Here is a 12,470-nt window from a genome sequence, read left to right as displayed (position 1 = left end):
TGTGGCTCACGGGCCTAGTTGCTCCGCGGCATGTGGGATCTTCCCAGACCAGGCCTCGAACCCGTGTCCCCTGCATTAGTGGGCAGATTCTCAACCCGATTTCATCTATTTTTGATTTTGTATTTATATACCTCTTCAGATGGACAGGGTGAGTAGGAAATGCTTGTTTTAGAAAAATAATTTCCCAAGAGGAAAATAATAAAATTTCCCCTTATTTATTCATTGATTCATACTTAGTCTTAAAAAGGATTTAAGGTGGCTATAAAAAGATATAGTGATGGTATTTTCGCTTTGTTTGTTAGTTTTTTAATTAGCTACATGATATTTGAAAATAATTCTTTAGGTTTTCATGGTAGCCCATATCCAGGAGTTTTGTCTTTAGTTGGTATGTTTTAGGTTTTTCTTTCTGGCTTTTTTTTGTTCACAGACACACTATATTAAAATAAATAAAATGAATGTTTAAGTGAGAACACAAAAGAGTAAAAACACGAAGGTAAGATTTACTGGTAATGAGTCTGGACTCCCTGTTCTAAAAGAAGGATAGGCCCATATTTAGAATATATGCTAGATGACTGATAATTACCTGCCTCTGTAACTTCAAATCCATACATAGACTCCATTCCATTCATGGACCCCTACAGTACATGGACAGACCATGATATGGCAGGATTTTAAGAGTCCTCAAAGCCCGCTTTGGTCTTTTTCTCCCCCTTGTGCATAATTGAGAATTTCAGAGAATATGTAATCAAATAGAACCTCATTCTCCCCTGCCTGGCAGCTTCTCCCATGTATCTCTGAGTACAGTAGCCTTAGGCCCTGGATACCCAGTGGGAGCTGTACTTAAATAAATAAAGGGCTCTGATGTTTACTTTCACCTCAGGCCCTTTGCCCAAGGAAGCCTTAACCCACCCGTGAGGTGACATTCATTTAGCATGACTCATTTCCTAGCTTCCAGCCCTCCACAACCTGGCCTCTGGCTTTCTCTAGCTAACTTTCCTCCTATTCCTCCCTTACGTGACCTCTTCACCCTGTAGCCAGACCGGCCTAAATTGTGAAATGAGAGGAATCTGTGCAGAGTGGCACAGAGAAAGGGTGATTGCAGTCAAAATTGGAAGGCCTGCATTTTAGTCCTAGTTCAACCCCTGGCTACTCTGTAACCTCAACAAGGCCACTTAACATGCTGAACCTTAGTTTTCTCATCTTTACTATGGAACAACTTCCCTATGAGCTCATCAAGTAGTGAGAATCAAGCACATACATTAGTATATATATTATATATAATATATATATACAGGCTGCTTGCACCAGAGCATCACAGATGTATGTTGCCTCTGAATAATTCACTCACATTCCTTCCTCTGCCTTCACCCATGTCACCCTTCTCACACAGAAAGTCCTCCCCACCCTTCCATCTTATCAGAATCTGAGTCATTCTTCAAATGCAGCCATCCTCCTTAAAGTGTCTTCTGGCCCACAATGCTCACTTTCTCCTTTTAATTACTGTTCTTATTGCCTGCACGGCTCACCTGAAATTTATGTATTTCCTTTTACCTCTTTGTTTCATGTTTATGTCATATCTCCCCAACCAGAGGATCCATTCTTCAAGGCACTGAAGCTCCAGCCCCACCATTGCCCTGCAGACAGTAGGAGCACAATTCTGGCCCACGTTCCTCTGGCTACACAGATCATTCCAGCCAGGAGTGGTTTCCTGGTTATGTAAGTCAAGATGCAGCCCACGAACCGTTGGTAAAGACACTCTCCCTTATGTTCAATCTGCTCCTCGAGTTTGCAGCACAGAAAGTAAAAGAGGCTGATCATCTAAACGTATTTCAGCGACTCTTTCCCTGTGTGTTGACATCTACGTCCCATTCATTTTCTAGTGTGGCACTACTTCAAACAGTGTTTAAAATGGTATCCAGTCCCCGCTTCCTAAAAAGAGCATTCTAGAACTTCTCAGTAAACATTATTGTCTAGCACTTGGCCTCTTTCCAGTTTGGTGGTGATAAATCAGGGCATGTAAAGTGAATTTAGAATTGTGTTGTTCTTTTTCATGTTTCTGTTCCAACTGGTATGTTGGCACAAGCAGCCTCAGAGTATAATGAAGCCAGGTTGCATAAGTAAAGGGCACAAACAGGAATGTGAAGATGTCAGGGGGAAGACATTTTAAGTCTCAACTTATTCCAAATACTGTGTTAAGGTCAAAATACTAGGACAGGATTCTGAGAAATAGCGTCCCAGCTGGTAGTCTGCCTTAGTAAACCGGAGCTTTATATCCTTTTCTAAAATTAAACCAAATAAGTAGATTGTTGTCCCAATATCCAAATTTCTGAGGTAAGGTTAAAAGTATGAACGTACTTGAATTATGGGAGATTCAGTCTTAAGAATGCTTAAACTTGAACTTGAATCTATGTACTTTGGCGTGATGAGCCCTCTTGCTCATTGACAAGTAGGTAGATCTCAGAGCACAGCACGATGGCTTTTCAGCTACACTCTGGACTCCAGTGTTTTAGTGATAAACAGCTCATCTATATTCTCACTGTTGTCACCCCCAAACCAACACCAACCAGTCTGAGGGATTAGGTTAACTGGGATTCAATCTATTGTTCTCCACTGACTGTGTGGAAAGCCGGTGAGTTGAGGTGCAAAGAATTGGCTGGGTATTAAAGACAGAAACTGTACATTGGTGCTCAACACAAAATGTTGACAGTTGGTGTACCTCACCCTTTATATGAGTAATTCAAGGTTGAAAATGAATTTTAAAACATCCATATTACTAACGTCCATTTCTCAGTTTCCCCTTCTTTTTATGGCATATGTCCATGATAAGCTCACACCCATGGGAAGGCAGAGCGGGGCAGTGGTTTGACCCTCAGTTTTAAAAATCAAACAGACCTCAGTTCTAATTCTGGCTTTGTCACGTATTAGCTATACACCTTGGGAAACTTCTCAACTTGTCTAAGCTTCTGTTGCCTCCTCTGTAAATGGAGTTGATTAGTCCTTCCTCACGGGACTGTTGTGAAAGTTAATTCACAGTCTCAGCAAAGCACCTTGCAGGATGTGCCCCTTTCAGTTGACAGGCTGAGAGGCAGCAGGTTTGGAGGCTTGACCTCTGGCCTAAGAATAGGACACCTGGCTCTACCTGAAGCTCCTTTTGAAGCCCATTAGGATGCTGTTCACCTGACCATAACCTATACCATCTCTGCCAGTGCTTCTCTAAGTAGTTAAGTAGCAGTTATGTGATGTTTTCACATCTAAAGAATGATATAAATAAATGCAAAGCAGTAGGTTAACTGTAGTTGGGCAGCAAGTTACTGAAAATCTGGGAAGGTGAGCTAAAGGGCCAGCACAGCTTCTTGGAATGCAAACCTCATTTCAGTTTGAGCACACTGGGTTAGGCTACGTTGTCAGCTGTACTTGAACAGCGTGGAGGCTGCTGAGCCTTAATGAATATTAATTGAATCACTGAAACTTCCTGAATAACATCAACCATGCCTGACAGGAAAAATGAATGGAAAAAAGATACATGGCACCAGCAAAATCTTTCACCCAGAGACACTGGTCTCCTCTCTGTCTGGTGAAAAAGACACTTTTCTCTCCATCTTTTGACTTTAGGTTGTGTTTCTTTTATCATGCCTTTTCTAATCCATTCTTCTTTTAGACATCATTAGCTCTTCAGAGAACACAGTTCCGATATGATCATCAGCTGAACACACGTGGGACTGAAATGCCTCCTGTTGGTATTTTCTTTCTAATAACAATCCCAGTTCTCTGTCCAACCCCAAAGAGCAACATTGCCATGAGCAATCCCAGCTGGTTTCTGTTTTGCCTCACATGACATCAGCAGAACCTGTCGTTTGAGTTTCATCTGCTAGAAATTTATGATCAGGGATACTGTTAAAAGCAGAAAAGACCCAGCTGGGCTTTCAAATCCCTGACTAAGGGAGTGGAGAGAAAGAGAGAAATGAAAGGCATGACTAATATCAGGGATATAGTATGAAAACCCCTTTCTTCTGACTCACAAGCTAGGGGCGGTGGAAGTATTTGCCAGATGGGTGCACAATTACAATCCTGACATTTTACCCATGATTATTTCCCCCCTGGTTAAAACCTGACCATGAGGAACACTATGTCTGCCCTGCTGGCCAAATGGCCAGGGTTGGGTGATATGCTTTAGTAGGCTGGACAAAGTCCCAGGTACTCAGGAAGAGAGCAATAGAGCACGTTACTAATGCTTTCCCATACCCCAGAGACAGCACTTTGCCCCCAGAGTTTCTGTACTAGGTAGAATTCTACTCTGAAATCAGTGATTCTTCTGGTTCTGACTGGAAACCTGTGTACTCTGGGAATAACCAAGCAGCTGTTAAACTACTCTAACAGTCAGCCTATCCTCTGCTAACCTAAGTTTACATAGTTACTTTAAGGATCTGGTGAAAAACGAGGTAACAGCATACAAAAAATATGTAAAAAGACACACACACACATCACACACACACACACATGAACCTGTAGAATCAACCAAAACTTAGGCTTTGTTCTAATACATAGATACACACACTATGGATGAAATAGCTAAGAGAATCTGGGGATATGCCCCACCCATGATAAATATCACAAGGGACTCTGCTCTGAATAGTATTTCAAATGCACATTTAACTTTTTGAAACCACTAAAAATACATGGACACAGAGTCACTTTGCTCAGATCATTAATCGAAATTTAGTTGGAAAAACTAAAAGACCCTCTAAGAGATGCCATCTCTTTCGGTGGCAGGAACACAGGGCATGGAGTCACCTTGTGTCTTCAGCAGGATAGATGCTGTCCTCAATGGCATGGGACAGCTCCCTTCCACCCAGCTAGCTGAGAGAATTGTTCCTGACTCAGGTTACCCAACATCCATTTGCTGATCTTTTTCTCTGAATTAACTGCATTATGCCCTTTTCCTCCCAGGCAGCCTGGAGTAAAATGTAACATTAAGAAGCCAGGGGCAAAAAAGGGCCCCTAGCCCCTTTTTAGTGCCTTCTTGGAAGGGCACTAAAATAGGGGCAAGGAGACATTGAGAGAAGAAGAGCCTTTCTCTACACTGATGAGAATGCCTGTACGTTTAAGATGGTGCTTATTCCCGTCCAAAGCCCTCTTGGGTCTGACTATGTTCTGGTATCATTCTTTGGACGGTGGCAAAGCAGTGGGGGAGGCAGCCTTTAGGGGAGAAGATTTTAGCCAGCTGGTTTTAAAAGTATATTCGTGAGGGCAGACCAGCAAGGACCCTTCCCCACTCCCGTCATACCCACTCCCCACCCAGGCTGCTCTACTTTCCCCTTTGAGTCTTCCAACTGCTGATATATATCTAATTAGGGGGGAAAGGAGGACACCTGCCATTTACCCATGCATATGCTTCTAGTTTTTAAGCTCATGCAGAGAGAAACACTTTTCCTAAATTGTGACCACGGCCAGTGCATTCCACTTTAGGTATTCTTTTATTCTTTGCACTTGGCAAAAGGGAGCGGTATCCTCCTGTGTATCTTTCCACTGTCCTGTGGAAGAGAGAAGTAAAATGGGGATGGGCCTGATGGGTTTGGAAGAAGCTGAGTACAGGTGCTTCCCTGGGCTCATGGCTAAGATCCCCCAGTCATTGATTCTGTACTTAGGGCCACGGGTCTGTGTGGATAGAGGTTCATAGAATATCTTAACCAAAAGGAACCACTGGCCTGGCTGGCTTTCCTTGACAAACCTCATGATCATAGCATGAACATAGCACCTGTTCAGCCACAGGCTGCCATCCAACAATGTGATTTTAGAAAAATAACACACCAAGGCCGGACACTGCCTCGGCCCACAGAACAATGCCAAGGAGAAGATTACTTACAAGGAGCCTTCGTTTGCCTTCCAAGGGCCCCAGCAGGTCGGTCACCGGCTTCCTGGGACTCTGAGCGAAGTGTTTCGTGGGTTTCAGGTGCCCGTCCTTCTCCGTTCTCCCCGCCTTTTTCTTCTTGTTCTTCTCTTTCTCCTGCCTGCTCTTTTTCTCAGCCTTGTCCTTCTTCACTTGCTTTTCACTCTTGAGTAACTTGTCTGCTTTCTCACTCTTCACCCTCTTTTTCTTCTCCTTCTCGGGTTTCTCAAGCTTTTCGTGCTTTTTAGACTCCTTCGCTTTTTTGGGGGCAACATTCCCCACCTGCAACTCCTCCTCCAGCTGAGAGGCGGTCGGCCGGCTAAGGTCATACTTACCCTCGTACTCATTGCTAAGGATTTTGTCCCGGGCTTTCTTTTGGGGAGGTTTCCCCTTTGCAGGCTTGTGAGGACCCGGCCCCACATTCGGGTCCCGGGGGCCGTGCTCCCACCTGTCCGTGCGGTTGTCCTGGAAACGGCCGGCGCCAGCCCTGGTGCTGGGCTCGGAGACGGTGGTGGGAGGGGCAGCCGTGAAGCGCTCGAAGCTGGTGGCCTTGCTGGGCCTCCGGGCGGTCTGCGGCCTCTCCCTGGGCTGCTCCTTCCTGGGTGGAGGGTAGAGGTTCTTGGAGGCCACGGGGCCCCTGGCAGTGGCCACCTCGGCTGTTGCTGAGGCCCTGTGAGGCTCCGAGGAAGGGTGCACCCGGGGGGTCCAGGGCCTCTGGGTGGTCGGAAAGCCCACGGGGGTTGTAGGTCTTGCAGTTACCGTCACCGGCCGATAGGTGGCCCGAGTCACTGCTGTGGCTGCAGCAGGAGGCAGGGTGGTGGCCCGTGGGGTTGTGGGCGGTGGAGGAGGGGCCCCCGCAGCGGTGGCCGCTTTTCTTATCGCCTTCAGCCGACTCTCTCTGGTTGGCAGCACTTGTGCTCTCCTCTGCTCCTCTTTCCTCTTCTCGCTGCTCAGGCCTGGCCTTCCTGCCTCTCTGCCATCGTTCCCTTCCTCCACCACCTGACCCTCTACCCCGGAGGCCTTACATTTTTGCACAAAACCCTTCTGCCTGATCTTCTCTATCCTGCGGATGGGGCCCTGGTCGATGATCTCATACATGGCCTCCAGCCTGACCGGATAAGGGTAGCGCTCCTCCACCTGCAGCGTCTTCTTCAACAGCACCATGCCAAACTTGCCCTTCTCCAGCTTCAGGAAGCTCATCAGCTTTGGGATGAGGCTGGGGTCCAGGGGCTGCTCCAGGACCCGGCCCTCAGTGGTGATCCTCCGCACCTTGCCTCCTTCCTCGCCTGCCTGGTGGAAAAGCACGATCTGCTGGATGTGCCTTTCCGCCAGCTCACAGTACACGTCGTCCTTCAGCAGGCTCATCATGAGCCGGTAGTAGCCTTCCGAGGCGTGGGGGGCCGAGATGACCCACACCCTATTCTTCCCTGCAAAGCTGGCAAGGATGTTGGGAGAGCTGGAGCCAGACGGGAAGCGCAACATTCTTGACCGAGCTGAAGACCCCTCATCTCGGACCATCTCACGGGGAGAGCTCCGTGCTGCTGGTCTCCGCTCAGTTCTCACTGGGGCCCCGTGGATACCCAGGGAGGCTGACGGTGCCGTGGCATGAGCCACTCTCAACACCGGTACGCTCCTCCTTCTTTGGAGAGGCTGGAGGTTTGGTTCTTCCGGAGTGGTTCTCTCAATTCCCTGAGACCTCCCCGTGTGCCTCAGTAACCGAGCTGGCCTTCTGTTGACGGGGGAAACCGGAGGCGCTTTCTGCCCTCCGCGGCTCCCTCTATTCATGGCATGCGCGTGGGGTTCTGATCCGCACACCAGCCACAATGCCAGTAGCATGGTAAAACTGGGTCCCATTCTCCATGTCATTGTGCAATCCACTTTGGGGAGGCAGCAGGGTCAAAAGACAGAAAGGGGAGGGCAGAGTAAAAAAAGAAAGAAAGAAAATCATTTAATTGCAAACAGAGCTGGGCATTATCTCTTTCTCTATCTTGGCCAAGGGGAGGGGAAGGGGGGGCGGTTAGAGAAGAAGAAGGAGGCAGGTCAGGGAATGGAAAGTCGGATGAGATCCCGTTGCATTTAAGTCCCTGTAATTTGTCAGTGCTTAGCAGAGACAGCTATATTAAGCAGGAAACCCATTCAACATGCTTGCACTGTTTCAACTGACTGTCTGATGCTCCAGAGAAAATGCACACTGAGCATATCAATTATGACAACATTCCCATTTCATTTCTTCAAATAAGCGACAAAGAAACAAACAAGCACAGCAAAGACAGGCAGGATTACACACTTACATGGTGGCTCATGGAGATGGAATGCAGAGGCTTTAAAATGTAATCTGAAGTGTGCTCCCAGGACAGTTCCTAGATGAAACACTTTTCCTCCCAACTCTCTTTCTCCTTTGCGAGACTGTCCGATACAAAGGGGTGTACTGCAGCTCCAGCTCCCAAAGCCACACGCAGACCACCGCCTGTCTGGACCTGAGGGCTGAGCTTTTTCTTTTCTTTCTGGCTGTGCCTTTTTACCTTCTTGACAAGTAGAATGAGGTGAAAGGAGCTGTCCTTTTAAGTCTTTGCATCTCCATTTGTCTGCAGCTTCTTTCTGCTCAGGCTCGTGTGTCTGTGTGTGCCAATGCCTCCGGCCGACAGTACTGGACGCCCCTTAAAGTGGAGCCCCAGCTATTTCTGAATCTCGCTCTTTCTCTTTTTCAAGTTCCAGGATCCTTCTTATCACCCTTTCCCCCACAGTCTGGCTTAGTCCCTTTGTTTCCGAGCGTAAAAGCACTGGGATTAATATAGTTTCCAGGCTGAGGGAAAACACAGGAATGTGATGTTGAAAAAGGACTTTTTTCTTTTCCTTACGCTTCTCTCCTCCCTTTATTTCTTCCCACCTTTTTCTCTCCTCTTTTCCTTCTCCTTTTTCTTCTTCCTCTTGCCTGGATTCAGTCCCAGCAATGCCAGGACAACCTCAGTTTTGATCCAAACCAAACTCAAACAACAGCAGCCACTGGAAATCAAGGAAACTTCACTAAGAATTTAACAGATCAGCAAAACACCGCCTCCTTCCCATTTCAGCATGGTGAGCCTGAGCCTGGACTGGGGGAGAGAGAGGGGCTGTTCTTTGGGGTCGGGCTGGGGCGGGGGGGGGAGAGTTTTGAAACACTGCACATCATCATAAATCACTTTAGAACAGGATGGCTGAGGACTTAACCCCTTCCCCACTGAGTCATCAGGGCACTATCCCTTCCTGTCTGTACACAGACTGCACTTCGGAAAGCGAAAATTCTCAGATTTCTACATCTGACTGCTTGGTTTTCCTAGAGACAGATACTCATTTGCGTGAGGATGATTGGCTATACATACACAGACAGTATATATATTTATAGTTCCATGCATGTATTTTTATCTCTTCCTCCCTGCTTCATGCATTTCGTTTGAGGTTGGAAAAGCCCATGGAAAACATGGCTGGGTTGTTTTTATTTTATGCTAACCGGGGATCATATTACTGTGTTCTTGTTCCTAGTTTCTCCTTGGCATGAAAGGAAGCTGGTAAAAGGTTAGAAATGCAGGCAGGGGCTGCTGTTCCCCTGAGATTGTGGGCAGCCATTACACAGGGAAAGGCCATTATGACCTCCAATTCTGGGCTCTGGCTAGAGATGGTAGGCTGAGAACTTCCTCAGAGGGCACGAGTGTATGTGCATGAGTGTGTGTGTATGTGTGTGTGTGTATATGTGTGTCGCAATGTCTTGCTCTCTGGAGGCTTCAGGTGTCCAGAGGGCTTTAGGCAATCCTTAGAAATAGCCATATCGGGTATCCAAAGGAGATACTGAGGCAGCTCTGTGCATCCACCACCTGGATCTGCCATGAGGATTCAGCTTTTAGTGGGGAGGGAAGATGCCTTGGGTTATACAGATATTTCTTCCAGCCTCTCCAAGTGCATTCAGTCAGCATCAACTGCTACGGACAGTGGTGAGCCAGGGTTTGCAGGAGGTCCCTTGAACGCTAGGCCATGTTAATGGCTGCCCTCTCTGAATAAAACCTGGTCCCTGCTTGCTCCCTTTAATCAGCCCCATCTCCGACTGGTCATTGACTTTTCCTTCACATAAGCTCTCAGCACTGAATTGAAGATCTGTAGAGGGCTGAGTGTCAGGCTCTCAGTCCACAGCATGAAGACCAAGGGGTGCCAGGAAGGAAGGCCCCTCTGTGGAGCCATCTCAGATCCTTGTGAGTCCAGGACAAAGGTGGGCCTCAGGCAGAGACCTTCTGTCTGTCCCCTGGAGGCAGAGATTTCCCCTTTCATGGGATTCACCTGTGAAGTTGATCAAATGCCTTGTGCTTAGTTGGACAGTCCTAGATGTGATTTCCTTTCTCATACCATAATGTGTTCCGCACAATCCCTTACTAGGTCTCCCCGCTTCTTTCTTTTCTCCTCCTTTTGTCTTCTCCCTGCTGATAACAACTCCTACTCATTGAGCATTTTCACGTGAGGCTCTGGTCTTGGCACTTTCCTATATTCTTTTATCTAACCCTTACAGCCTCCCTAAGAGATAGGTGGGATCATCCCCACTTTACGGATGGACAACCTGAGACTGAGTGAGTTTAAGTAACTGCCTACTGTCACACAAATACTAAGAGGTGGCCCTGAAATTTGAACCCAGGTGTAGAACTGTCTAAAGCATTATGCTATCCTGCCTCTCCCTTTCACTTTCTTCCCATGCCCTCTCTTTCTTCTCTTCCTTCAATTTCTTTTTGTGTTCCCCATATTCATAGAAGAGTCTCATTTATTTTGCTCAGTCAGAGCACTTACACTTTTAGAGTCCTACTTTCTGGAATAATTGTTTAGCAGTACTTTTTGCCTTTCTTAATAGATCCTCTTTTATCCTTTTTCTTGATTGTCCCATGGCTTCCACCAACCTCCCAACGAAGTGCACAACATTTGTCACCTATGCACTGGTAAAGTTGAAATAAAGCCACTTTAGCGACCTGGATTTGACCCAGAGGGGAAGCCTGCCCAACCCTGAGCTGGGTCTTCTGGGGTACTTAGGCTTTCTTCCCTTCTGTGAGCTTCAGCCACTAGATGGCGTGCTAAACACATACGCGGGAGAGGACCTAATACCTCCACCTCAGTGTCTCCCCAAAGTTCCCACACGCCCAGCAGACATACTGGCAGCATGCGACTTCTGGTGCCTGCTCAGGATTTTTCAACCTCAACACCCAAAGCCTTCCCTGGGACCTCAGAAAAACCTCCCAGGGAAGACCAGGGAGCACATGTCTGATAAGGGCCTAGGAAGCAAGTTAGCATGCACCTCTTTCTGAAAAAGCCCATAATGATGTAGGATTTGCAATGACTCTCAATTTCTAGTCCATGATTTAAGAGCCCTGTTTTTAAACGTTTCCCACCTAGATCTTTCCCTTTCTTCTGTAACCTAAGAAAGAAACATTAACTAATTGCAGAGAAGAGAGAGAAAGAAAGGAGAGAGATTTTAGAGAGGGAGGGATTGATGTTGAGTCAGAGAAAGGTAAAAAGAATAAAATTCAAAACTAGATTTTAGAAATGCTAATTCAGGGATTCACTGACAAGACACTGCCTTGACATTGGTCACATAGTAATTTGGAGGGAGGGAAGGAAAGAATGTGCAAAACAGGTTTGCTTTAGAGACACTGGGATGGGGGTGATTATTTGATGAAAATGAGAGTAAACGTAAGGAGACATTCAGAAGCTGGTGTGCTAACTGATCAGAACCACGCTGACCTAAGGCTGCAGCGACCTGAGACCAAGACTCAGGAGGATAACCTGTCCCAGGCACCCTAGAAGAACTATGGGTTCTGTCATAGTTGGTCCCCTACACAGAGTAAACCTCGGTGGATCTTACTGACTCGATTCAAAACATTGTTCTAGTGCCTGAAAAAATCATTTGCTTTAGAGGAAACCAGAAAAAAATTAAAGAGGAAAAAAGTGCAAACTCTTCAGTGTCCTGTATCCCCAGCAGGAAGAATAGCAGAGCCATTTTTTCACATCTTTGTGGCAGAGACACAAACAGTATTCACATCGGGGATCATGCTACGTGGTTTTCCCTTCCATCTGCAGACTGTAATCAATGTTCAGTCTTCAGCCACGTTTATGTCATTCAGAATGAAAATGAACTCTTCTCTTTCTCAGCGTTCACAGTGTAGGACAAACTGAAGAAATGAACAGCAAAGTCAAGGGGAAAGCCCACAATGACCATGAACTCAGGATGCCGCTGCTGTGGCTACCCAGAGAAATTCTGAGAAAGGGTAATCCCCAAAAAGGAACACTCTGAAATTGTCTCTGAAATGTCAACAAGCTCGCAGGTTTAATCTGAAGTTGAGGTATGTGTATACGTTTTTAAAAAAATAAATAAAAATAAAAGTTATCTGACACATAGTGGCCAAAACTATTGGGAAGAACAGTTTTAATAGTCTTTTTTTATTCGTTTAGTTTTGATTGCTTCAGAGGTTTCTTTGGGTGAGAGGGACCTTGAAGGCATTTTTTTCCAGATGGAAAGTTGTTTAATTAAGAAAATGTTGAAGTCCTCATTAGAGCAAATTGAAGGTTTTTGCCATAG

The 12,470-nt window shown here is 46.4% G+C and overlaps 1 protein-coding gene across 1 annotated transcript in view; it reads right to left on the bottom strand.

The window, feature by feature from the left end:
- CCDC80 (coiled-coil domain containing 80) overlaps nucleotides 1-8,529 on the bottom strand; it is a 33,469-nt gene extending 24,940 nt beyond the window's left edge. The window contains exons 1-2 of the mRNA XM_060150611.1: nucleotides 8,179-8,529; nucleotides 5,864-7,764 (exon numbers count right to left, since the gene is read on the bottom strand). Coding sequence (XP_060006594.1) covers nucleotides 5,864-7,753 — 1,890 coding nt within the window. The 5' untranslated portion in view covers nucleotides 7,754-7,764; nucleotides 8,179-8,529. The remainder of the gene's footprint in view (nucleotides 1-5,863; nucleotides 7,765-8,178) is intronic.
- Nucleotides 8,530-12,470: the final 3,941 nt, after the last annotated feature.

This window comes from Lagenorhynchus albirostris, chromosome 5, assembly GCF_949774975.1.
Source record: "Lagenorhynchus albirostris chromosome 5, mLagAlb1.1, whole genome shotgun sequence".
Lineage (NCBI taxonomy): Eukaryota > Metazoa > Chordata > Mammalia > Artiodactyla > Delphinidae > Lagenorhynchus > Lagenorhynchus albirostris.
This window is presented reverse-complemented; position numbering and strand designations above follow the sequence as displayed.